At 35.7% G+C, this 27166-nt stretch overlaps 1 protein-coding gene across 5 annotated transcripts in view; it reads left to right on the top strand.

Moving 5' to 3' along the window:
* Nucleotides 1-27166, top strand: part of DIAPH2 (diaphanous related formin 2) — a 137212-nt gene that overhangs the window by 23494 nt on the left and 86552 nt on the right. For all 5 annotated transcript variants that reach the window (XM_072334023.1, XM_072334022.1, XM_072334021.1 and 2 more), the window contains 13 exons: nucleotides 2525-2664; nucleotides 4630-4704; nucleotides 4789-4858; nucleotides 6230-6366; nucleotides 6852-6960; nucleotides 8970-9080; nucleotides 9507-9625; nucleotides 10214-10330; nucleotides 11243-11358; nucleotides 12763-12827; nucleotides 13360-13464; nucleotides 14086-14847; nucleotides 17947-18061. In XM_072334023.1, the coding sequence (XP_072190124.1) occupies nucleotides 2525-2664; nucleotides 4630-4704; nucleotides 4789-4858; nucleotides 6230-6366; nucleotides 6852-6960; nucleotides 8970-9080; nucleotides 9507-9625; nucleotides 10214-10330; nucleotides 11243-11358; nucleotides 12763-12827; nucleotides 13360-13464; nucleotides 14086-14847; nucleotides 17947-18061 (2041 nt within the window). The remainder of the gene's footprint in view (nucleotides 1-2524; nucleotides 2665-4629; nucleotides 4705-4788; nucleotides 4859-6229; nucleotides 6367-6851; nucleotides 6961-8969; nucleotides 9081-9506; nucleotides 9626-10213; nucleotides 10331-11242; nucleotides 11359-12762; nucleotides 12828-13359; nucleotides 13465-14085; nucleotides 14848-17946; nucleotides 18062-27166) is intronic.

Raw genomic sequence — 27166 nt, 5'->3', positions numbered from 1 at the left:
GATTTATACTCCTTGAGAAAGCAAACTAGGTTTACTTTTATACATTTGTTTTCTCTGGTACTTCCAGGAATTCCTTTTGGCATGTTTCTTTTCTTTCCAAGTTCATAATTTCTAACTTCTTCAGAGGAGAATATTAAATGTGTGACCTAAGCTTTCATTTGTGTGGTTGTGAATGACTCACGATTCATAATGATGAATCAATTTCATACCTTAGTTGTAATACTGAGTGGCTGTGAAGTAAATCAATGTGAAAATCAAAAGTGTTAGAAATTAATCTTTCCAGGTTCTAGTGTGGGACCAGGCCACCCGAGTCCCTTTGTACCTCATTTTTGACTTTGATCTTATCAGAAACTCACACATGGAGCCTATTGAACCTATTACTTAACTGAGAGACTTTGTACTCCTTTTTTTTCCTAGACTGCATTCAAAATAACTGAGAAATATGTATATTAAAGCCTGAGCCATGTAGAGGCATAGCATCACTTAAAACGTGCAGATCAAACTCTTCTTGAATAAGGAAATAAAAGAAACAGTTCCTGGTTGTAGTGCTTTATTTAGCATGTCTAGAGGAAAGAAGGGTGGAGTGAACTGAGAAAACGCTTGCAGAAAATAATCCTGTTAAGAAGCTGAGAGTTCTCTAGCATAATTCGGAATGTTTGAATGAAAGGCTTTGAGAATGGATTTTGAACCACCTGCTCTGAAGAGGAGAAGGGGGATAAAAGGGGAGAAGAGAGATTTCTTATTGTTATGTAGTTAGAGGTGCTTAGTCCTGCCAACAATGGAGAAGAATACCTGTTCGCTAAAGCATTATTAAGCAGATGTAGGGGATCCTGCTGTCAATTCCTGGACTTAATCTGATGATAATTTGTACCTCTTTTTGAGGGAGTTTTCAGTTTTCTGGGGAAAACGAAGCTGCATAGAGGAGAGGAACCTCACTGATGTCCCAAGTGCCTGTCAAAAGAAAAACTAAAAGAGAGTCAGCAAGAGCACATCCTGGTTTAGATGTGGAAGAGTCCTAAATTCCTCATCTGCATAGGAACTTTGCAGTTTGCAGCAGACAGAATGCAGTGGGACGGTTTGGTGCAGGAAATAATCTTTTAAAAGCCAAATATCTCTTCTCTTTTGGAGAGCTTTTTTTAAAGGTCTAATTTAATATATATTGACATCTGGTTGGAGCCTGTGTTATTTTTTTTTTTGTTTGTATGTGTATGTAAGTCTGTGTGACTTACAGCGGTGCTTCTGTGCTATCCTTTGCATTTATTTATTTATACACTCGGGACTTGGGGTTTCTGAGATGAAAAAATGGAGTATAATCTTCTCTAGGTTTCCATGCAGTGAAATGGGCAGCATAAATTTATTCCTGTTTACAAGTTCTTTACACTGTGCTCTTTCAGAGTAATGTTTTTTCTGTGCTATTATGGTTTTTAATATGTAGTGCTAATAGTTCTCTAATTTGAAGCCAGGTTTATCTTTCACATAACAGCATCTTTTTGTTTAGGAAATTGGTAGTGGCAGATTGTAGTTCTTTCTTCTTCCCTTTCTTATCTTTATTTCTGTTCTGGTCCTTTCATGCATAACTGGCACACTTTTGTTCTGCTAAAGGCACTTTGCATGTCTGCAGCAAACATCTTCAAAAGCTGACTCAAACTTGAGGGCACTATTGACTTAAGACGTTTGTAGTCTCTGCCTGCCTTCTGTTTTTGTTAAAATGTTTTGTGAACTTTTGGGTAACTTGGTTACATGCGTTAATATTGGAATACAGGCAGGTTGAAATTTCACTATATTTCAGAATTTTAGTAAAGCAAAACAAACTTGAATTTTTTAGTGCATCTTCAGGTAGAAGATTACAGCAGTCAAAGATCCCGATAGAAATAAAATCACATAAATGTAAACACTCTTTCAGGTCTGAATCTTATAATATTGCTTTTATACCTGTGACACATCTTTATCAGTTTCTTTTCAGTTGAGCTTAGAGAGGTCAGGGGCTTTAAGAATTGCATTTACTCTTAACCGCTTTTCTCAGATAAATCAACTTTTCTGCAGATGATCAGAGCTGTATGAAAGATTAGTTGCAGTATGTGGTGAATTGTTTTGCACACTGTCTGAATGCTAACTGATTAACATATACTTCTGTGCTGAAATAACTCTGTAAATGGTTAGGCTTCTGTAATAGTGCTACAGCAGGGCAATGAGCTCTGTGTTAATCTACATCATTTATAATACAGTGTTTTGCAGTAAACACTGCATGAGGTTGGATCCTAAGCAGTCAAACATATCAGTACAACTGTGATAGGAATACATTTTTATATCCAAGTATGGAGTACATGAACTTTGCTCAAGAATGTGAGAAAGAGTAACGTGGTCAACATTTTAAGAAACCTGGCTGATGTTTTTGAAAATAGCTGTACAAAGGAAAGAGCAATTTTTGATATTCATGCAAAATTATTGACCTCATATGTTGCCGCTTAACTAAATGTTACCATGATTTACATAACATTAAGAAGCTTTATGTCTTCTGTGATAGGGTGGACTCAAAAATAGCAAACATGAATGCACACTGTCATCTCAAGAGTATATTCACGAGTTACGGTCTGGTATTGCTGAAGAGAAGCTTCTGAACTGCCTTGAGTCGCTGAGAGTGTCTTTAACCAGCAATCCAGTTAGGTAAGTGATAATTTCTGATGTGGTTTTCACCATGCTGCTTTTGGTTAGCAATGCAGAGACCTGTTGTTTTTTGAAGGCAGACTAATGATAATGCTTAAAAATGGTTAGTTTTGAAAGTGATGAGATCTCGTTTTATTTGAGGAGGATCTTACATTAATAGCCTGCTCTACTTTGGTATCCGGTGGGACACTTAACCAATGAAATCTTGTCTTTACCCTGCAAGTGACTTGATAATGTATAATACTAGAAAGTTTTCCAAATTAGAGTTCTCAAGTTATGCTCTGAAGTTTGTCTCAAGTGCACAGTTTTTTCTCCTAACATGTAAAGATTTTCAACCGGGCAGACTTTGTATATTATTACTTAAATTCTTTTTGTTTCTGAGGAATATTAGTTGATAGGCCTTTGTCTTGTGTGAGAGCTTAGGTTATTGATGATGCTGAAGTCATTGAACTTATTGATACCCAACAAGTTATGTCATGTTGGGAAATCCTGAGGAGTTGTGGGAAAGTTTTCTTATTTGCTAAAGAAATTTCAAATGAAAATTTGACTCTTTGCCCAAAGGTTTTTTTTCAGGTAATAATAATATTTCTGTCAGGTCGGTTTTATTTTTTTAAGTGTTGTATTCCATTGTAGTGTTCTGCATATCCTTGTTTCTCTGTTGCCCTGTTTTATTTATGCCCTCTTGTACCTATGTATAATTGTCCTAATTAATCCATATAAATCCTGTTAACTTGTTACAGCTTTAATTACAGCTTCTGCAAAGGGAAGTTCTCTGATTAAGCTTTGACTGTTGTGTTAATTTGAGAAGCAATTATTTATTTTTTCCTGCTTTTCACTATGCCACTTTTTCTGAATATGGCATTCCAATATATGCCTCCTCAGAATATATCGGAAAACCTCTGTATAGGGAGGCATAAAATATGCTTGCAAGTAGAAACTTGCTCTACTGCTGCTTCACAGTTTCTTGCATTGTGATCATGAATGATTGCCTGAATCATGCCTGTGATACGCTGCATCCCATTACAGAGAGTAATGAAAAGAGTACAACTGCTCTATGTTCAGAGATGAATAATTGCCTAGAAGGTATCTTGATAATCAACTGCTATAAAAAGTAGCTTCAGTTAGTAAGCCTGATGGTGGAACTCTCCCTCTCTGCTATAATGGATCTTGAGAATGAATTCTGTATTGGTTGTAATATATTTTGTTCCTATTCTGGATGTGAATGGGACAACAATTGTATTCGGGCTAAATCCAACTGGTTTTCTAAATCTATTTTCTAAATCTATTGATGTGAGCTACTGAAGTGAGTTTTGACTGAAGTTGTATGAAGTATGAAGTTGTATGAAGTACTGTATGTCCCTAATGAGCTGTTGATAAAAACTTTATCATATTTCTGTTATTGAAGAAGCATAGCTTAACTTTGCCAACAGTTTAAGTGATTAAAGATTATTATTATTGATTTTAGTTTTAAAAAAAACAAGAACAAAAAACCCACATCTGAATTCATCAGTTTTATTGGAACTTTTCCTGTGTCTTAGAAAGTACAGTTTAGGACCATATGGGAAACTGAATGTTTTAAAGTGATTTTCGGGGGATAGAGAAGGTACATTGAGATATGGGCAGGTTTAAATTCGAGGATTAAGAAAATTTGTGTGAATGTAGGATTTATTTATTTTTTTCCTATTAGTTGCTGCATATGAAACCTCCATAGACACACTTGTTAGAACCACAAAGTAGTTCTCAGCACACTGGAAAATGATGGATGTATTACTTGCTTATAACAAAGTCAAAGTTTTTGAACTAAGCATTGGTCTTATTGGTTGATATTAGGTCTTTCTGTAAAATGAGACTTAAAGCACTGTGCCTGAAGAGATGTACTAGCAATAATGGAGGTACAGAGGCATAGTTTTGCAAACTCAGTGTTGATTAATAAGTAATGAAAAACATTTTCCCTCCTTTTTCTAGCTGGGTTAACAATTTCGGACATGAAGGTCTTGGGCTGCTTTTGGATGCACTGGAAAGGCTTTTGGATAAGAAACAGTAAGGAGTTGTATCATTTGAAGGGATGGCTGGGGTTAGCTTGTGAAGACTGTACTTATGTTGTTTTTTTTCCTCCATTCCAAGACAAGAAAATATCGACAAGAAGAATCAACATAAACTCATCCAATGCCTCAAAGCTTTTATGAATAACAAAGTAAGAAATATTTTTAACTCATACACTTTAGTGTGATAGTTTTTTGATTTCAAGGTGAATGTAGCATGTTGAATCTTTGAAAAGGAAGGAAATCTCCTATATCCATTGTCAGCAGGCTTTTTAGGAATGTAGTTCTCAAGTATACCAACTTTGTAGTGAGTCTTGTTCATAAATCTTCCTGTTAAATGTGAGTTGTCTTAAATTTTGTTAGCACTAGTGATGTTTTAGGAATGCAACTATTTGGCAAATGTGATGACAGTTTGCACTGAAAGTGGAAGAGGAAGTAAATTTCCATATGGAAGGAAAACACTTTTGGATTACATTAATGTTTTTGTTAATGAAATGTACTTTTCACTTGATCTAAGTTTAATAACTTTCTAGCTGCTATTTTTAAGTTGGAATGCAGTGGGTAAAGAATAAAACATTGGTCTAGAGTAAGTTGAATATGTTGCAAATGTGATTAACTCTTGTTTGAAGTATGGCAAACGGTTTTAAAAGTTCACATGTTAAACTTGAGTCACCTATCGGTAATGCAAAATTATCCAGGTGTTATTGCATTGATTTATCCTATACCTTTCCACCTTACCCATAATAAACGTTAACTTAAACATTAATTTTAACTGCTATTATTTAGTTTAGTTTAGTAAAATTTAAAGCACAGAATAGTGTGCAGTATACACTGGATGTTTACTCATAAGTTTTAGCCTGTCTGATGGTGTGGGAACAGTAAATTTGAACATTAACATTTCCTTTTTTATTCTCCTTACTATTCCTGCACATACAGGGTAGCATCTGTTAATTAGCATCTGTTAATAAAACAAAAACAAAAAGCAAAAACAAAACGAAAAAAAACCACACTATTTTTAAGGAGATGACAATTTGCAAGGTTTGGGTTGTGGGTTTTTCTCGTATTCTATTTAATTTTCTTTGCAGGTAAAGGCTGCTGTATAAAAGGCTGTTAGTTTTTGACCTCTCTCATTCAGGTTGTTGAGTGAAATACTTTGACTTAGCCAGAAACTGGTGCCCATTTGAACTGCAGGGATATGTGAGAGTAGTAGAAATGTAAGAATAAACTTTTTATACCTTTGAGGTTTTTCATACAGAGTAGTACTTAAATTGGTCCCTGACTCTTATGAGGTTGAGTATATTTTTTTTTTAAGATTTTTTTTTTTCCTTGGGAAAAAGTTTCAAATATAAGATTTGAAGACTGATTTGCATCCCAAGCAGTAACAGCCAGAAGACTTTAGTAGAACATTATCAAGTTTCATATGAAAGCATGTGTGTTTGAGGATACCTAAGGATCTGAAATCTTATGATGATGAGTATGGAGCCAGTATTATCTTTTCACTGTAAGCTTTTTGTTTATTTAAGTATGGACTGCAACGGATCCTTGGAGATGAAAGAAGTCTTCTACTTTTATCAAGAGCGATCGATCCAAAGCAACCACATATGATGACAGAAACAGTGAAAATCCTTTCTGCAATATGCATTGTTGGAGAGGAAAAAATGTAAGTAGGATATTAAAGTACCATACTTCACTTTAAGTGTGTGAGATGTTAATTAGGAAGCAGTGAGAAAGTTTGCCTATGAAAAAAAGGTCATCCGTTATACGTTTAGTTTCTTGGTGCTACTTGTAGTTTAAATGAGAAGAGACTTTCACCTGTTCTGATGCATTAATTCTGTATTAAATCAGAAAAGCAAATAAGTAGAGAATCTGTGAAATGTGCCCTGCGTGGAAGGTCTGAAAAAAATATAATGGCTTACTGTAGAGGAGACTTAATGAACCATAACTGTTCATAAATGGCTGCTGAAAACATGCAAATGCAAGTAATTTCATATCTATGAGAAATGTGACCAGGAATTGTAACCATGCCACAAGGAAATCTATCAGACAGTTCAAAGCAGTGCGTGTTTTACTGTAAGCAGTGGAATGAGTCCTTCAAATGAGAATGTTGGCTGTGGTGTGTTTTCTGACAGCTTACTTTTTTCTTAGTTTGGACAAGGTCTTAGGAGCTATCACAACTGCTGCTGAAAGGAACAATAGAGAACGCTTCTCTCCAGTTGTTGAAGGACTGGAGAATCATGAATTCATACAACTGCAGGTGGGTTTAGTGGTGGTGGTTTGTTGCTTTTTTATATGCTCACTGATATTTCTGTGTGTTGTTCTCTAATATTCTAAATGAAGGAGTGGGTAAGGGTGAGTTTTTCTTACCTTTCAAAATACTGTTCTTTATACTGGCATTTTATAGGAACCGCAGCCAGAAGTTTGTGGCTTTGAAGGGTTTTGTTAACTAATTCTCCCTGATAATGACTATTTTGATTAATTCCTGACCTATTTCTTATAAATTTATGAGGACTGGATGTGTCTGGTTTTAGCTGTTACTTGTTTTTTGTTTATTTTTGAGAATAGTGTAGCAGTGTCATTGCTGCTTCTGTCAGAAAAAGTGTGCTTTCCCAAGGGAAGTAGTCATTTTAGGATTCTGATTCCTTTGTCACACGTTCATCACTGCTTACATGTTAGCATATAACGGCTTTCTACTATCTGTATACACCTGAATAGCCCAAAATTTACTATTAGAATGTAACATTGTTTTTGTAAGATTATCAGCTTATTTTCTTCTCATAACACAGCACTTATCTTTCTATTGTGGTAATTTAGCAATATGAAATCTATAAAGAAAGCTAGAATTCAGGAAGAGCATGAAATTAAACTGCGTGGGAAGTATCCTCCATTTTTATAGTTCATAGGTTATCTATAACAGTGATCTAAGATGTTTGGTAAGGCTTTATTCAAATAGTCATTTCTATTATAGTACCCACAGAATGGGGTTTCTGCTCTGCTTCCAAAATTGTCAGTTTATGAACATGGATGTTTGTGAAAGCTTGGGGTGAAATGAAGATCCAAGATCATATCATTCTACCACTAATGTTCTTTTGAAATCATTTTTAACTGAAATGTTTCTATATCTTTTTTTTGATATTCTGTAATGAGACTGCATCTACTCATTGCATATTGATTTAATACTAATGTTATTTTAGAGGAAATTTGGTTTAATGTCATTGGGCTTTACCTTGTTGGTTTGAAAAAGAAACCAAGCCAAGAAACACCGCCTAAAATCAAAACTGAAAAGAAAATACACATAATAAATATACAATTGCATGACTCATTAACTTGTTTCTGATAAAATCATTCTTTACATGTAATGTCTTAGCATAAGCCATTAAGCCAACATCTCTTCAGGACAGAAGCAATTGTAGCAGATGGCACTTTCTCTCTATTTGGATTGGACGTGTACTTTTGGCTTGTTGAGTCATGTCGTAGTAGTAGCATAACAAGAGTCTTTCATGCAAGCATTATGATAGTACATATGTAGCTGTATCGAGGTAGTGCATTTTAATGGAGATTAGGGCTCTGTAAGGTGTAAGGTGTTTCATTAAAACTAAATAATGCATGTATTTAGAACTGGAAGGATGCATTTATCTGACACTATCTCTTTGCAGCTATTGTTTGTTTATTTCTACCCTAATGCTACTTCTATTTACACTTAACATCTTTTACTGAACTTGGTATTTCCCTGGAGTCCCATTTTTGACTTCCAGTGTGCATCAGTGCTTTGGCTCATGATGATATTGTCTACCTGTTTTAAAATTAATTAAAGCACAGACGCCTAATTGAAGCATTAGCCAGTAGCGTGAGACGTAGTCATTTTGCAGAAATGCTGTACAGAAGCAGACACCTGCTGATGTGAAATAATTAGTGATTTTTTTTTTTTCCCCATGATTTTTGATTCCAGTAAAACCAGATTGTTTTCAAATTAGTTCGTACTGAGGAAAAAGAGGACTTGTAGTGTGGCACTGTAGTGTGAAATGAAGCTTTATCCTTTACAGCTGATATAATTTTTAAGTAGCAGAAGCACTAACAATAGGAAAATAAAACAGCGTTTGGTACAGGTTAAGCTAAATGAGGTCAAGGGGTTTCCTGTCTATGACAATGAGTAACATCCATCACTTGATATTTGTTTTTACAAAGTAAACCAGAGTAGTCGAAGACAAAATATTTATTTGCATTGTATGCGTATTATAAGTTTTATGCCTCTTTTTCCAACAACAGGTAGCCTGCATGCAGCTCATCAATGCCCTTGTTACATCTCCGGAAGAACTTGATTTCAGGATTCACTTGAGAAATGAGTTTTTACGTTGTGGCCTGAAGAAAATATTGCCTGTAAGTAGTTTGCATGTAGGAATTGATCTCTGTAAACTGATTGTGATTGCTGAAGGTGACAAAATTGTTTTATGAATGATTTGGGGTGAGGGAGGTCCAACACAGAAGGCCTGCCAAATTTAATTTGCTTTTATTCTGCATAGTTGTGGCTACTTTTGTTACCTTCAATCATGAGTTAAGATGCAGTAACTTTCTGAAAAGTAGTAATTTTACTTCTTATTCAGTGAATTTCTGTGCATTTCTTAAGGAAAACATTTGCTTTTCCCCCCCAGTTACAACTATTAAGTTTTATGTGTGACTTTTTACATGTAAATATTTCTCAGTGTACCATGAATGTTTTTGTGCCATGATATAGAGTAACTATTAATAACACAAGTTGTAGGCATATCTCCTGTGCACTGTTAATTTTGCCATCTTAAACACTAGGCCTTGAAAGAGAAGGAGAATGAAGAGCTTGATATTCAGTTGAAAGTGTTTGATGAGAGCAAAGAAGAAGACTTAATTGAACTGTCACATCGTCTCAATGATATCAAAGTTGAGATGGAATATCCTTTGAAGAAAAACAAACAACTGTTATTACATAGATTAGTAACTTTATTAAGTAGACGGTAGAATGCTTTATTTACAGTCGTTTTGTCACACATATATTGTACATGTAAGTGCTTTCTTGAGTAGGTTTTATTCCACTGTTTAACTTATTGGTTTGTTGTTTTTTTTTAATATCAATTGTTTTTAGTCAGATTAGTATTTAAATATGTGGGTTAGGTATAAGTCATTAGGAACTCAATTTTTATATTTATATCTTATTTAGTTTTTCTAAACCAAATGTGCTTACTTTATCATGAAAAAAGTTTACTGTGAAATATGTTTACAGGATTCTATGCAAGTATGTAGGGTAATTTTTCCTGGTAATAATGGAAGATGTTTTGATGATTTAATAGATTAAAGTTTCTATGGATAGTTTTATCAGAAGTGTATCTATACTAGTAAGGGTGGCATTTCAGAGCATTAACAGGTTTTACCAGAGCAGTAGGAATGCTCAGCTAGGGGAACTGGGCTGTTTGTGGGGAGGCAGCATTTAAATGATCTTTAATTTTTAGAAAAAACTTGTATTTCCTTAACGGTGTTCTCACTGATGTGAATGAAGTATTTCAATTTTTGTACAATATGTTGAAAGATACTTCTTCTGAAAACCGCTTTTTGTCAATTCTACAACACTTTCTTCTCATCAGGAATGATTACTATGTCCGGTAAGAGTTCGATTTTTGGCGGTGGAAGAGGGAAGAATAGAAATTGAGTTTCTCATGAGTGCACATCAATAGTTGCTCTGAAGCTGATGTGGAATACGGTATTCGCCTTTCCAATCAGGCTTAATTTTATTAAGATTGCATTAAGTATAAGAACGCTTCTTTAAAAAAAAAAAACAACTCAAGCCTTAGTCTGTCTACCAACTTCATCCTCAAACCTGTTAATTTGTTGAGCAGCTTTTTCTTTAGCCATGTATGATTGCTTCTTGATCTCAGTGAAGTTAAAGTTAGGTGTATAGCTAATAACTCAGAATTTTCCAGGATACCTTGTACTTCCTGTTTCAGGTTTAAACTTCTGTTGACTGTGTATATACCTCATAGTGTCCTATCAGTGCTGAAGTACCATGTATGCAATTTCAGCTATAAAAACAATTGACATGCAAGATAAAATGTAGAAGTTAAATACAAACTGTGAAGTCTTCAATTTACATAAGTGTGTGTATATGCACGTATGTAATAATGTGTGTATATACAAAATATTTGGAAGTTTAGAATATCAGCAGTTTAGGCTTGAACATTTCCTGCTTTGTGAAATGAAGAAGCACAATACCCTGTGTTGGTTAGAAGCAGTAATTCTGAGCATAGAATTCTTTACTGTCAGAGCTTTTTGATACTGTTTAGAGATGTATATTGAGCAATTATGGTAGTAGTAAAACAATTTTGGAAGTAGTTGAATATTGATGCTTTTTCAAGTGGTGAAGTTCAATGTATTGAGAATATGCTGAAAAACTACTGCAGCGTGTATTGAAAATGCTAAAGCAGTCATTGTTCTAACAGTGCTTTATTAGCCCCACCTGGATGCACAAGTTATTGTTCATGTTCTTATCTGTTTTTTTGTTTTGTTCTGTTCTTAAGACCTCAGTATTACAAGATAATCGAAGAATGCGTATCACAGATAGTATTGCACAGCAGTGGCATGGACCCAGATTTTAGTTGCAGAAGAATGGATGTGGATTTCTCTCACCTGATCGGTTTGTATACTATGAGCAATTTTATAGCGTCTTCCTGAAGTGTATTTTCAGTTTTCTAGAAACTGCAGCAGGTATGCTTGTAGAAAAGTCCTGGTCAAGGTCTGTAGCCTGGAATAAATGGTTGAGAAAAGATCCTTTCTCCAGTGATGTACTGAATGTATACCTTTATTTGATAGTCTTAGTAATTGAAAATTACTTCTTCATAAATTTTATGAATTTCAGGTCTGGAACAGATGTCAAAAAATTATATTAATGTTACTGTTAATGGAATGTAAATTGTTATATGGTTAATTCTAAGAATGATTTCTAAGTAATTGAGGGTATTTAAGTTAAAGCAGTAAGTTAGCATCTACTGTCACTCAGTATATGTGACTTGGTAAATAAAATAACTGAATAAATACCATATAATTCAAATGGCAGTTATTAACATCAAAAAAGGGGTTTTAAGTATTTCTTAAGGTTGGTGGAATAGGCTGTATTCTTAAGATGGAATGGCATTATTTGGCATAAATGTATAATAGAAGAAAGCAGTTATTCCTTGAGAACATCTTAATTTAAGAGTTTTTTGTTTGTTTTTTTTTTTTTACTATAGTGAAATGAACTGACAAAATATGTAGTTTGTGTTGACATTGGGGGGGGCTGGGCTGTACAGAGAAAAATTACTTTCTAACAAGTATGCATATCTACAAAAGTGCATCAGTGTATCTGTAATTTTGTTCTCTTACGACTAGGATCCTTATCATTTGACCTTAACTCGAGATCATTCTACTGACCTACTAGTTTTAGGAACAAGTGATTTGTGTATCTGCCAATTCCTGCTTGAATTCCTACTTGTAATTTAGTTTTGCTTACGTTGCTTATAAAACGTTTGTTCTTTAGTCTCCAAGAAAAGTCAGGGGTGCTTTGTACCACTGTTGAGTGAAGAAATCTGTGCTTTACGATCAGATCAAATTGTCTTCACCTCTGAACTTTATTAAAGAAGGGGTTTGATTTTTGTATTCCCGATTTTAAAAGGTTTGACTTCTGAATTGAAACCTCAGAAGTAACTATTGTTTCATGCTAGAGTGAAAATCCTTTTTCATCATTTGTTTAGGAGTAAAAAATGATTAGGAGGGCAAAAATGATTACATACAAACTCAAATCTGTTAGAGACAGAGCAACTGTGATGGCTCACCTTTAACTTTATTGGTCAAATGTTTTTCTTCACCACTTCTATTTATTGCCAAATATTTTGCTCATCAAAATAATTTATCAAACATTGAGACCTATCAGCCTAGTAGTTCATTATGGTTTTTTCTCTTGATTTCTATGTCATGAGGTCATAAGGTAATGATGTTCAAGAAAGGACCTCAGAATTATGATGTTTTAGCTAACTTGTGTTTGGTGATTTTACTTAACTTTCAGATGCATCTGTAGACAAAACTAAAATAGAAGAAAGTGAGAAAAAAGCAGCAGAATTTTCCAAGAAAGTAAGTACTGGTTGCCACTCGTCTCAAACTATGGAACAGTGCCTGAGAAGAATACCATAGGCTTATTGTATAGCGGAGTCTTATTGGGAACTGGGAAGTAATGAATATTACAGGATGAATGTTCTTCCATAGTTGAGAGCTCTGCAGGCCTTTCTGTGCAAGGCTCTGATTCTGTCTTTCCCTGAAATTAAAAGCAGAGGAATGCAATTAGCTGCAAATATTATTCAGTGGAATTCATTTACTGTACAGAACTGATGGGGAAAAGTTCTACTTGATGTTATTTGGGTAAAGTTTACTTGGAAAAAAGTTCATGTGAGAGGAGGGAACATGGCAATCTAAACTAGTGGCTGGTGTCCCTGCCTGTGGCAGGGGTTTGGAACTGAATGACCCTTAAGGTTCCTTCCAACTGCAGCCATGCTGTGATTCCGTGCTTCATAGCTCTTCTAGCACTGGCTTAGGACCTGAGGAAACTTAGCTAAAGGCAGTGTTGACAGAAAATGGACAAACATCTCTGTGGTCATTAACTTCACAGTTTGACGAGGAGTTCATAGCTCGACAAGAGGCACAAGCAGCGCTTCAGAAACGAGAGGAGAAAATCAAAGAACTTGAGACAGAAATCAAACGATTACAAAGCCAGGTAATAAAACCGAGTTAGAGTAAGTTCTTCATACTATTTGTATGGAATTAAGAATAAAAATGCCTTAGAGAATATTGTCTCTATGGAACTTGAAACGTATGTTTTAGTTGTGTTTGTTTATTATTAAGCTAGTGTAAATTACTTAAGCTTTTTTCGAATAGCAGCATGTTCAATATATTTCCTTTACTGAGAAGAAATTTCCTTAGTTTGACTTGTTTTTGCTGTTTGTTGTGTTCTTGGTTATCAGCATACATCATTCCTGTAACCTGTGGTTCCTTATGGTTTCTATTGCTGTTTTCATACAAACTTAAGTTCATAATTAATTCAAAACCATTTTAGTGTTTGTTACAGATCTGTACAAGATAGCCAAGAGTTGGTGTTTGTTTTGTTTTGTCAAATCAGTTATTAAGCCAACTATGCTGTTGTTAATGCAGTTGAAATTTTTAGGTGCACTCAGATTTATCTCTAACCATTACTTCCATTAAACAAGAATTAGTTAATTGTGTAGTTAAGGAGCGTGAAAATCCATGAGTTCAATGTATTACCTAAAATTTGGTTCAAATTCATATTAAAACTCTTTCCCTCCTCAGATGAAAAGCAAATTGCTCTGTTAAATTTCAGGGCCCTCCTTCTGCAAGTGTGAATGTGCCACCTTCTTCTCCAGCATCTCTGCTACCTGGTAGAACAGTGCCACCTCCACCGCCTCCTGCATCCAGTGGGGTGACTTCTCTGCCACCACCACCACTGCCTGGTGGGTCCGTAATTCCTCCTCCTCCTCCGCTGCCTGGTGGATCCGTAATTCCTCCTCCGCTGCCTGGTGGATCCGTAATTCCTCCTCCGCCTCCACTGCCTGGTGGGCCCGTAATTCCTCCTCCGCCTCCACTGCCTGGTGGGTCTGTAATTCCTCCTCCGCCTCCTCTGCCTGGTGGGTCCTATATTCCTCCTCCGCCTCCGCTGCCGGGTGGGTCATCAATTCCTCCTCCACCTCCGCTGCCTGGTGGATGCTCAATTCCTCCTCCACCTCCGCTGCCTCATGTATGCTCAGTTCTTCTACCACCTCCGCTACCTGGTGGGTCATCAATTCCTCCTCCACCTCCACTGCCTGGTGGGTCATCAATTCCTCCTCCACCTCCACTGCCCGGTGGGTTGTCAGTTCCTCCTCCACCTCCGCTGCCCGGTGGGTCCTCAGTTCCACCTCCGCCTCCGCTGCCTGGTGGTGGAGCAGCACCTCCACCTCCACCACCTGGTGGGCCTCCAATGGCACCATCTCTTGGAAGTTATCCGTTTGCTCCAGTTCCGGTGATACCAGCGTTACCACATGGAATGAAGGAGAAGAAAAAGTATAATGTGGAAGTATCTATGAAGCGAATCAACTGGTCCAAGGTATTACTATGTTTGTTTTTCTCCCATTAATTAAAAAGTGACTTTTGAGGTAGAAGGTAATATGGTAGGGTTTATAATAGGTCATTGGTAGTACTCATGATGCTTGGGGAATTCTCTTCATCCTTTTATCCAAAATACTTATTAATCACTCGTGATTTTGGTTTTCAGGGATACCTTACATTATGGGGAAAACTTGCAAGAATTTAGTCCTGCTAAGAGCCCACAACATTGTGTGTTCAGAGAATATGGTTAGCTATCAGCTGTTAAAATATTTGAGTAGTACAGGGTCATTTATGATGTGCGTATCTTCAGACGTAACTTATAATTGTCTTCTCGGGAAAGCACTTCAGAAGTTAGAATGTCTTGTTTAAAGTAGGTTTATCAAATAGTCACTTAACATGTACTTAATCGTGTTACTACTCCTTTCAACAGGTTGAGTAGGTTGGAGTGTTTCTGGGGTTTAGGCATTTTGGAGTTGACAGCTGAGTGGAAAACTGTTGGGAAGTCGTTGTTTATGAACCTTGACCATCTGGCAGCTGATGGAAGAGTCTAGAGTTAAGACTCTTATGCACACAGCTGTGATGCGTAATTGAAGCAGATATGGCTGAGTCATGAGAAAAAAATGTTGCAATAGGAAATGAATTTAGGGAATTTACTTGAGTCACTTGGAATAAAATGCAATGATAAATAAAATAAAACTTGGAAGGAATGTATGTATGGAATTTTAGAAGACAATGCAAAGCAGAGGTCTGCATTTATTTTCATTATGCTAGGGGATAAATAATCTGTGGGATCCTTAAGATGAATTTTGTATGTACAGTAAATGATTTTATTGCTTGAATATTGAAAGTTGACCAGGCTTTCAGAGCCTGTCATTTTAAGTTTGATGTTGTTTCAACTCGACAGTTCTCTGGTTATGCTTCTAGGAACATGCTGTTGGGGAAAAAAAGTCTGAGCAAAACTGGCAAGCGATTGTGGATTTGTTTTTTTATTTCCTTTTAAAACCTTGCATGAAATGTAAGAATATGACTTTCCTCCCCAAAAAATAGTGAGAAGGCACTGGAGAAAGAATTGCTTCTTGTAAAAAAAAAAAAAAAAAAAGAAAAAAAAAGTGTGTATATATATATTTATTTATATTTACCATATTAATGAGTATATAGACATAAACTACTAAAACATTCTGCTGGGAAAAGATGTTTTCATATGAAGTAGTATTTTGAGATTAGTTCTTTGTATAAATACAGTAATAAACTATAAATGAAGGCATCTAATTAGGAAATTAAGCACTATTTTGTTCTCATTGTTTTGTTCAAGTGACAAGCTTGTTTGAAAAGTTTTAAATGCATTTTTATTTTTCGTTGTCTTTCCTGTCAATGGTAGTTATGCTACAAAGCACATCTTAACGGTATTTTTCATGAATCTCTTTTTAAGATAATTACCTTTTCTCTGAGAAAGGTAAATGCTTACACTTAATGCAGAGCTTATCAGAAGGTAGAAAAGCAACACTATTACTTAAACATGTGTTACTGTAGACACTGGGGCTTTTATATGTGGTAGTGCAGTGTTTTCTGTCACTTTCATCTTTTAACTTTTTTCAAATAAAATAAGCTATCCAAATTTTTACTTCTTTTACTTCATTTAGCAGCATGCAGTTTTAACATGAAACTGGTAGATTATTGCTCTATTGGAGCTGTGAAGCTGACATCCCTCCCAATTTATTTTGAGTTTTTTAATGTGTTATTTCTTGACAGAACTTTCTGTTTAATGATGGACAGATCGGTCACCCAGGAAGCTAATTTTATTCTGACATAATTCTTTTTCAAAAGTCCATGGATTGCACACTGCCATCCATGTAAAGATTGTTTCTTTACACGTGGGGTTTCAGATGATGCATGGTAGACTTAGAGGAATATGCAGTGATAGGTAAACATTATTTTTCTGTTTTGGCCATGTCCGCACAAACCTGTCCTCATGATACAGAATCACATAATTGTAGATGCTGGAAGGGACCTCTAGAGACCTTGGAGTCCAATCCTCCTGACATAGTAGGTTCCCCACAGCAGGCTGCACAGGTAGCTGTCCAGATGGGTCTTGAGCATCTCCAGAGAAGGAGACTTCATGACCTCTCACTGCAGCCTGTTCCAGTGCTCCATCCCCCTTACCATGAATAAGTTCTCTTGCATATTGGTGTGGAGCTATCTGTGCTTCAGTTTATGGCTATTTCCTCTTGTCCTGTCCGCACAGACCACTGCAAAGAGGTTGGCTGTTGTCCCTTTGTTTCCCACACTTGAACATTAGTAAGATCCCCCTCAGTCTTTTCTCAAGGCTGAGCAGTCATAACCTGTGGCTGCTGTGGGATACATGGAGTATGATCAGTGAGTGAATGCTCACTGGATTTTCCTTTTGCTGAATGTTTTTAGTTTTGTTAGTATTAAAGCAGAGTGTAAATCTTATGACTCAGATGAGAAGGTACCATTCTATTTGGAGTAGTGGAAACTGAATTGTGACAGCATCAAATTGCATACCTGTGTGCAAAACCTTTTTAAGAAGAGTTTTGGAGTAGTTTGCAACAAGTAGTTATCTAAGAGCATCTCATTTAGAAACCTACTAGATTGATTATATCTAATAGTTGTATGTTTAGAGAATATTGGTATCTATCTTGTAATGATGCTAATTTGTTTTCAGATTAGTTTCCTGCTTGCGCAGGGTTACAGCCACTAGGAGGAGCTATGGCACTACTTGAGTGAAATGTTTGGGCACCATTGTATTGTGCTGAATGTGAACCTGCATAGTCTGTGTTTATATTGAAGCATACTTCATAAAAAAATTAAAAGAAATATTAAGATATAAATGCAAACTTGAGCAATGTGCTTCAAGCCAGTTTGGAGAACTTGTTCTATCAAAGATTGTGACAAAAAATTGTGCTGGTTGAGGGCATTTTGTATCACTGCATTTTGTTCAGGAAGCTTCTTTAAGAAATCATAATACATCCCTAAACTCAGTTCAGTCCAACTTTCTTAGCAGTTTTGTAGAAGTGCCTTTAATTTTGCCTTTAAAAGTGATAATTATTAACTCTGTAAGTGATGTTTTTTCTTTCAGATTGAGCCTTACAAGATAGCAGAAAACAGCTTTTGGGTAAAAGCTGAAGAAAATAAATTTGAAAGCCCAGAACTGTTTGCAAGATTGGCAGTCACCTTTGGAACACAAATGAAAGGTACTTTCTTCTAATTTGCCTCATGCTTATGCTAAGCTAAAGCTGTGCGAAGGTGGCGTTTTTATTCTTTGTACACTGTTATAGAATCATAAAATACCTTAAAGCAGGAACGTGATGTGCAACGTATATTTTAGCATAGCCATCTATTACAAGAATTGCATCTCACTCTGTGGTCTTGGATAGTAGCAGTGATATGCAATAGTATGTCTCAGATCTGCATTGTGTTGCAGACAGATGCGAATCTTCAAATTAAATCCTAATCTAAATTCATATTCAAATCCTATAATCTCATCAGGTTCTTTTTGGTTTTCTGTGTTGGGACGGTTTAATGTCTAATATAAATGTACTCATATTGCTGTGGTAAATCAAAATTCTGTACAACTAAAACCAAGACGTAAAATTTATCAATTAAAATATTTCTTTAAATAACTAAAATGTTCTTAATTCTGTGGCACCAACTGTATTGAAACCGTTATTCTTTTGAAAGTTTACATGTATATTTGGGGCTGTATTTTTGTTGTATTGTGTTGGTTTAACTTGGGAACGAGCAGTTAAGGAACTGATTGATTGTATCAGCTGAAGGAGCATCTGTCTGCAGCAGAAGCTACACTCTTGTTCCTTCCTTTGGAGTTAAGTTCAGAATCTTTGGCAAAGCTTTTGGTCAATCGTTCCATTCTCCCTCAACTCTGGAGAGCACGTAGCTTTTGCACAGCTGTCTGCTCGAAGTGTTTTATCTCTGTAGGCGTTTACTGATCAGTTACACTAGTTTGAGACTTTGCAGCTATGAACTGTTGTCTCTTGGTGGGCTCTAAGTGCAAACTGGATAAACTTAATGTCTGCCTGTGGCATATCTCAGAGACACACATCTTAATCTTTGCATTTGCTTTTTTTTTATAATGTGAAATACTGTTTGGAGTTTTCACTTAAGAAAAATTCTTCTTAAAATACTGGCCTTAAATTAATATTTAAATGCTTTCATAAGCATCACCTTCCCTGAAAGCTATGTACTATTTGAGATAAATTACACTATTACTGGCTTTGGTGATCAATGTTTAAATAAGTTTTCTGCAGGGTGAATGTGTGGGTGTATACTTTAAACTTTGCACAGTACCTTAGGAAAGTGTCAGATATTTACGGATTTTTCCTGGACTGCCATGTGGAGTGGCTTTATTTAACTACTGGGGAGAACAGCAAAGTGAAAATAAAAACATGCTGGAGCTTTCATCAGGTACAAGTGATGTCATTCAGTATGGCAGCTAAATAGCTTTTCTGCTCATTGCTAGTGCTTATAGATGTTTAAAAAAAAATACTTTTGGTTCATCACATGTTAAAAGGCTGCATAGCTTTGCCATAAGGTTAAAGTAATGTGGAGTTCATTGTTGGTTTTGGTGTGATGCAAACCAAGTAACCCATCAAGGAGAAGATCCCATGATAGTAGATGATATTGATGATAGATTGATAATGCAAGTGACAGGGTTCTGCCTTGAGCTGAATTCTTTCATCAGCAATGTGAAGAATTTTTTTCTGAATTCCTTAAAAAGCTTCTTCATTGGAAATGCTGGGGGGAAAAAAAACCTTCTTAAAATTTTGACAGTTTTCAGTTCCATATGTGAGGAAGCTGATGTTGACCTAGTTGCACAGTTAGAAAACTGGGGGGAAAGAAAGGTGGTTCCTCACCCTTTGCATTTCATCACCAGGCTTATTCGTTACCAAAATATTAAAGCATAATCTAACATTGAATTTTTCTTTATTAGTCCTGTTTTTTTTGGTGTGGTTTCTCAGTATATTGCAGGAGCAGTAAAGAAATAGAGAAACATTTCATATTCTTTAGAGAGCAGTCAATATATAAGCAAATACATGCTAAGTGGGAGAAGACTAACAGTCCTCAAAAAACCAAAATCTTATACTGATGGCTTACTGTTTATCTTGTATTCTATGAGGGTGGGTAACAACTGAAGTAAAAGACAGTGTTCCTTGACTAGTAAAAGCTATTTTATTTCAAAACAGAATTTTGATCTGTTTAAAGAATAGGTACAGGGTTGCTTCTTTATTCACTGTTGCAACATTAGATATTTAATATAGAGGTACCAAGTGTGTTTTATCTAGGTTTAAGTTACTACAAACACTGACACTGTAGTATTTAGTCTGTGAAATAAGTTACTGAGCATGACTGTGAAAACAGGGAAGTGCTAAGAAGTATTTTCTGTAGGATTTAACAATATTTTGAGATCTTGAAGTTTGAACTGAGTTGATATCTAATTATTAATGTTTTAGTACAATACTGAAGGATTTGCTTCTGTTTTCTTCAAAAGAAATGACAAATCTGAGTGCCTATTAAGGATTTCTATGATGAATGGACTGCAGGGCTTCAGATTTTCCTTGAAGATCTTACATAAATGTTTTGAGCTTGTAGTTGTCCTTCCAGATGTAGAGATAGAAATGGTGATCACAGCCTCATGGACCATTTTGACAAATAAATGATAGATCAGATATCTTTGGAAATGCACAGATGCCTCTTGTTTTAAAAGTTGAGTAATATTAAGAAGTGGGGCAATCATATACGTGTTTCCTTGTGTGGCTGCACCAAGGATAAGCTTACAGATAGTATTACTTTCCAACTAGTTACTTTTTCCTTTTGACTTGGTTAATTGTGAAACTGTATCATCCAGAAATTCATAGAGTAGTAGAAATGAGTATAAGGAGGAAGTGACATAAACTTAATGAGCTGTCGTTATTAGCTGGATTAAATAGTGTTATGCAGTTTATATTCTGTTGTGTTAAACTTCATTCTACTTTTTAAAAATAAACAAAAATATTGCTCTGTTATTGGCAAGAACCAATAGCGAATCTTGCAAATCATGTAAGCAATGATTTGATCTGTTGTGCTGTTAGACTAGAAAAGAAGTTGGTAGGTTTTGTTTTTATGTCCTTAGCTGTTATCAAACTATATAGTCAGTTACCTACTTGAAGGAGAGCATCATCAACAGCAGCATGATGACTGGTGTTCTGTGCAATATGATCTCAAAGGCTGTATGTTGGTGTTCAGTGTTCTGCGTATCAAAGACACGTAATTGTGTCTTCTGCTAAGTAGAAATGAATGATCAAAATGTTATGGCACAAATAACTTTGTTATAATGTGACAGTATCCAATGTATCTGGCCTGCTGCTATCAAAATCACTTTTCACTGTTTGATTGATAGTCTAATTGCAAAACGCTACAAAGCAAGTTAATGCCTTCTCCCTAAAGGATCATGTTAATTTCTGGCTCTTGTAATTTAGGTTGTGTATTTTGCCAGTCAAGAATGATAGTGGTACTCTGAAGAAATTAATTATGTGTACAGTAGATCTGTAAAGGTAGTAATTAGTACATAATAGTCTGTAACTACTGGGATTGTTCCAGTACAGAATTCATTATCCATCCAACTTATCTCAGGGGAAACTCGTTGATCAGAATTCTGTTGCTTCTTTATGATGAGACTTATAAAATATAATTCAACAACAATTTTGATGCATGTTTGGAAGATTGAAGTAAGGTTTTAATGCCTGAGTTTGTACTTTCTATGTGGAGTCTTACTGAGAAGGGACAAGTAAAAATAATAATAAAAAACAAAACCAACAACTTGTATGCCAAATATTATTGAACAAAATATTTAGATTTATATTTTTGATATTTCAATATATTATTTTGATATGTGATTGTTTTAGCAATTAGTATATGAAAATTGAAGTGGCTGTCCTAATAATGAAGTCCTAGCTGTGGATTCTACATCTGAGGGCAGTTTCTAAAATTTCTGTGGCTCAGTTTTAAAATGGTGATCAGGAAAAATTCGTAAAACATTCATTAAAATCCTGTTGTTGCCAATTATATCGCTGATTATTAAACAGTAGCTTAGTGCACAGTTCTGTGCATTCTTTAGTTCTGCACCAACTTATGTTCTTTTCCTGTTTACACATCTATCAGATAGTGAGAAGAGGGAGGAAAAATACAGACTAGTTTTACTGCAAGCCTGTAGGCAGCACTGTCATCTTTTTCCCCACCTTTTGCTCTTTTTGTAGACAGATATGGATGACATAAATTCTGTTGTTTCTCTGCCTCTATTTCCACTTAGTTGTGGCAATTCCTGTAGCACAGCTCTCTATGTAGGAATACTAGACCCAGTTCAGTACAGAAAACAGTACTAAATGCAGATGCGTTGTGCTAGCTCCACTATAGGCACTCTTACCTATTGAATTTGCTTCTGAATTCCAAACTGCAGGTGGCTCCCTTGGTCTACTGCTTAATTCAGCAGGTCTTTTTCATTCCTTTCCTTACCCTCACATTTTCAGAAATCTGAATTCAAAGCAAAGGAAAATAATGCTTTGTGGTGCAGGCAACCAAGTGCTTCTGTGTCTTACAGGAATTAATGTAGCTGACTGTTTATGTCAGCAGACTGATATCTGAGCTTCATACAGCAGTGGTATGATTTGTTTTCATCTTTGAATGTATTTGATTTATTTTTCGACAACAATAAGTTCAAGCGTTATGAAGTAAAAACAAGAGAGTAGTTTGCCATCCTTTATTTTTTTCTTATCCCATTACCACTGTCAAACAGGAGATGGGATAGTTTCTTTTGACTAGGTGGACTGATGTCTGCAATGTTGCTCTTTGATATAGAGTTATATGAAAATGTATTTTTGGCGATTTATTTATTTACTTTGCAAGGAAGGGGATCATTCTTAAATGATGGTAGAAGTAATTGTGTAACAATGTTTCCAAAGGGAAAAAGTAATTGTGTAACAATGTTTCCAAAGGAAAAAAAAAAACATTGGCTGTGAAAAACAATGTAACCTTTCCTGCCTCTAAACTGCATTGAGCACTGTGAGCCAGACCGTGATCATCAGTCTTAGTTTCCTTAAATATTAAGAGGAAAAAGGATGAGGGGAGGAAATAAAGAAAACAAAACACATTAGAACCAAGCAAACCTATGTGTTTTGTGTATAGGAGGTTCAGTTTTGTATCAGGTACTAAAATGTAACTGCCTGACAGGTGTTCCCAATTGAAAGTTTCCAATTAGGAGAAAATATTTGCCAGCTTCAGTCCTTCATATTTGATGTTGTAGATAAAATGGAATTCAGATTGTAGAGGATGTCTTGTGTGTATGTGCTTGCTCTAAGACCATCTTTTGGTTAAGAAACTTGTCGAACAGAAGCTGGTGTTGAAGAGTTTTATTAGAACAGTGAAGAACTAGAAGTGCTGCTTTGCTGTACAATGAATGGAAATTAGTAGTGTTCGCAAACAGATTCAGCAGTCAAACTCATGGAGGGCTGCTTTCTTCTTTTCTGGTGCGTAACAATTTCTTAATCTGAATCCTTCTGTGTAAAATACAGCTAGACTGCTTGAATAATTTTAGGCATGTATTGGTTCACATCCAGTAATGTTTGGAAACCACTTGGTGACTGTAAATGTATAACAATCCAATGATCTTCCCTCTGCATCTTCTTCATAAAAATCTGATTTTTGGAAAGGAGCTGATTTTTCAGTAAACTGGGTGTGGGTGTTCTGGTGTATTTTTGCAGCGATGTTTTGGGTGTTAAAAATGTGGAAGATATTTGTGTAGAAGCAGCCAAATGAGCCAAAATGAGACCTAAAAGGAATAATTATAATCTCAATGTTAATGATGTAGTGGCGGTGTTGTTTTAGTTGTGCTATCTCAGTGTTTGGGTGGCAACATTCAGAACTTATGAATGTGTCAGAGTGAGGTGCTCAGGAAGTTAAAGTGGAGGGACTGAGGAGTGCTGGAGAAGAGTCAGTTTTGACTGTTAAAAAAGTATGTCAAGAGAAAAGAGAGGAAACGGTGAAATACACGTTTTGTTTTGTATTTTTCCTATGTTTATGATCTCCGAAATCCCCATTGGAGAACAGTTAGGATTTCTACACAGTGTGTGTTACTGACAAACGTATATTTGAGATATTTGGAATTCCAGTCATCTGTATGGTGACTCAGCTGGTGTGTATGTAGAACATACTGCCATATGCCTTGTTTTTCGGAGGGAAATAAAGCTTCTGTTTGCAGTGGTTTAGTAAAGCACAGCAGAGGAGGAAAGGCAGGTTATGTGTTCTGAAATGTCTATTTCAGTCTCAGTGATGCAGAGCTCAAATGAACTATAGCACGTTTAATGAGCAGTTGAGGACAGAGACACATGTACTAAGCACACCAGGGAAAGGAATTGTGTACAAGGACTAATTAACATGAAATATGAATGCATTCATGAAGTAGTCTTGATCTATAATGCTCTTACAGACTATCTTTTTTTTCTATGAATTCAAAGAAAAAAAAATCAGAAGTTGAACTGAATCAAAGAATCTTTAAAGTGTTTGTTTTCAAATAAAAATCTATATGTATTTCTGGAATTACATTTATTCATATGAATTGGTTAAAAAATAAAGACATGAAAGAATGGTTTCTCTAATGTCAAAGCAGGAAAAAGATTAAGACACTATTTAAGATTTTTTTTTTTTTTCATTTCAGTTTTATTTTTTACATAGGGAAGAAAGTCAGATAATAGGAAAAAAGTATGTAATTTGATGCTATGCACAGAGAATGTGATTAAATTGACTATTCCATGCTGCTTTTGAGGTGGTGTTAACAGCTCATTTAAGGAAAAACTATCTGCTATGGAAATTTGTCTCAAGTGTGGTTTGTCTTTCCATGTGCAAGTACATAAGTTGCTCTGAAAGTAATGCCTCCTATTTGTTATCACAGAAACTGCAACAGTTGCAAAGAGCACAGTAATATTTGTTATAGCGAATTCTTAGCTACAAAACACTATTTTTCAACACAGTCACCACGAAAAGCCAAGCAAATTCACCAGCTATGAGCTGAGCATTGTAACTCTGGTTCTTCAGCTTTGGCCGTGAAGCTGGGTGTTCATGGACCAGTTTGATTTAAATATTTTCAAAAGCCAACCCAAACCGCACTTTCTCCCTACTTCTCCATCTTAACTTTACAAAAACTGATCCATCTTTTTTTGCTGACCCACCTCCCAAAAGGTCCTCACCTACTTTTGAGATTGCAATGTGTTTGATTGTTTGCTGTTGAAGCTGTAATATTGCAAAGAGGTGCTTTGAATGGAATATCTTTCATTGGAAAAATGTCTGCTATGTATGCATAGGCTGGGATAGATCCATTATCTAAATGAATTAAGGCTCTTTGGAGATAGACACATTAAAAAAAAAAAGCTATCTAAGGCATTGAGTGAACAATCATGCTATTAACATTCTAAATTCGTTGAGAAATGTAAAATACTAGATACATACGCAGATAAAAAGTTAATTTTGTTGAGTTATTGAATTACTTGTCAATGATCCCTCAAGGATGTAAAGATGAACGTAAACAACACTTACAGAATCTGAAGGAATGAGGTGTTTTAAAGTAAGTATATAGTTTTTTTCAAACTAATAAAAATATATTTCCCAGTGTGGGGAGGTGGGAGAAAAAGGAACTTATGACTCAGGCTTTCTAAAAGAAGAATATAAATATGATAAACTGGCTGATTTTTATAAACTGGTGTGAAAGTCTCTGGAATGTTCTGGACTGTAGTTCTTGTGGAGGGAATTTGGAGGTTTTCTAACATTTTTTTGGTTTTGTGATTAAGACATGTTCATAATTTGTCCTAAAATGTTGCCTTTTTAGTAAATGAAGGTAAGCAAAGCATAAATTGAGTCTTAAACTTAGAATAAAATACAGATTCTCTGTGCATAGGATTTAAATGTGCTCATGAGAATAGTGAAGCCTGACCATTAGTATGGTTGAGGGTTGTGTGTGACATGACTATCTTAACCTGCTACAGCATAAGTGGCTTAATTTTGTTGGTGATGTAGGTTGGTTTAGTGATAGGGATCATTATTAGTTTAAGGACCAATATATTAAGTTTAGCAAAAGGTGTTAATGAGTGTTACTTCTAAGGCATTTCAGCTTTGCTTGGTGTTTGAACAGCCTTCTGCTTCACTGGAGTCACGATAGACTACTTGTATCTCTGCATCCACCAGGTACAAGGACTCTGCCCTCAGATTTCACATATGTTGGTTTGGAAATTGCTTATTATGGCCCACCAAGCAGTGGAAGTTTGCCAAATTAGGGAAAGTCAGCTAGAGGTCAGCAAAAAGTATCCAATAAAGCTGATGATGGGGAAAATAGGGAGAAAGGAAGAAGTTGTATGATTACCTTTGATGGATCAGTGCATGCCCAGAGGGATATTAGCATATATCTACATATATTCATGAGCGAAAGACTGAGTAGGTATGCCAGTGTACAACATACGTGTGTCTCAGCTGTTTAAATGTAGAACTTGAGCTCTGAGAGTACATGCTTGTTTTGTCAAGTCACCTGGTACATACTGTGAGGAATAAAGGAATGCTGCTTTCTAACACCACGCTGGAGTTAGAGAGTTTTCTTTCCAGATTTCAGATGCCATTGGGTCCCCTGAGAGTCATCCTTTACTGTGGAAGTAATTTATCTTTTACCTCTTGAAGGCAGGTAATCATTGCATGTATGTTTACTGAGTGTGTGGGTGTTTTGAATACCCTTTGAAATACTGGGATTCCAAGAAATCTTTCAGGTCACATCTTTTAGAAGGCAGCTATAGAGAACTGTCTTCAGGTTGGTTAAGCCTGGTGTTTTGATTTCAGTGTGTGACTGAGAGCTTCCCAGCTTCTAACACTTCAGTTCTCCTTAAGGAAGATATTTTATCAGCTGTTTTTAATATGCCCCTGCTCAGGGCCATGATTTAGCGGAGGGCTGTTAGGGTAGTAAGGGTTAGTTTGTGGTTGGACTCGATGATCTTTAAGGTCTTTTCCAAACTGAGCAGTTCTATGATTCTTATATAATTTTTCCCCTATGAATTTAGACGTTGGAAGTATCCCCTTTAAGATTATCCTATTGATCTGTTTAATACAACCGTAAATTTGACCTAATTACTACTTTTATTAATAATAGCTATTTTTCTCAGGCATAGTAACTTTTTTTTTTTTTTCTTTTCAACTTGAAATTAGTGGGAGAATGAAGTTCTTTTTAGGAATCATGAAATCAAAGTTCTCATATTTCTCAAGCCAACAGAAGGGTAATG

The sequence above is a fragment of the Excalfactoria chinensis genome, chromosome 4 (assembly GCF_039878825.1).
Source record: "Excalfactoria chinensis isolate bCotChi1 chromosome 4, bCotChi1.hap2, whole genome shotgun sequence".
Lineage (NCBI taxonomy): Eukaryota > Metazoa > Chordata > Aves > Galliformes > Phasianidae > Excalfactoria > Excalfactoria chinensis.
The sequence above is the reverse complement of the archived record's forward strand: the minus strand, read 5'-3'. Positions and strand labels throughout refer to the sequence as shown.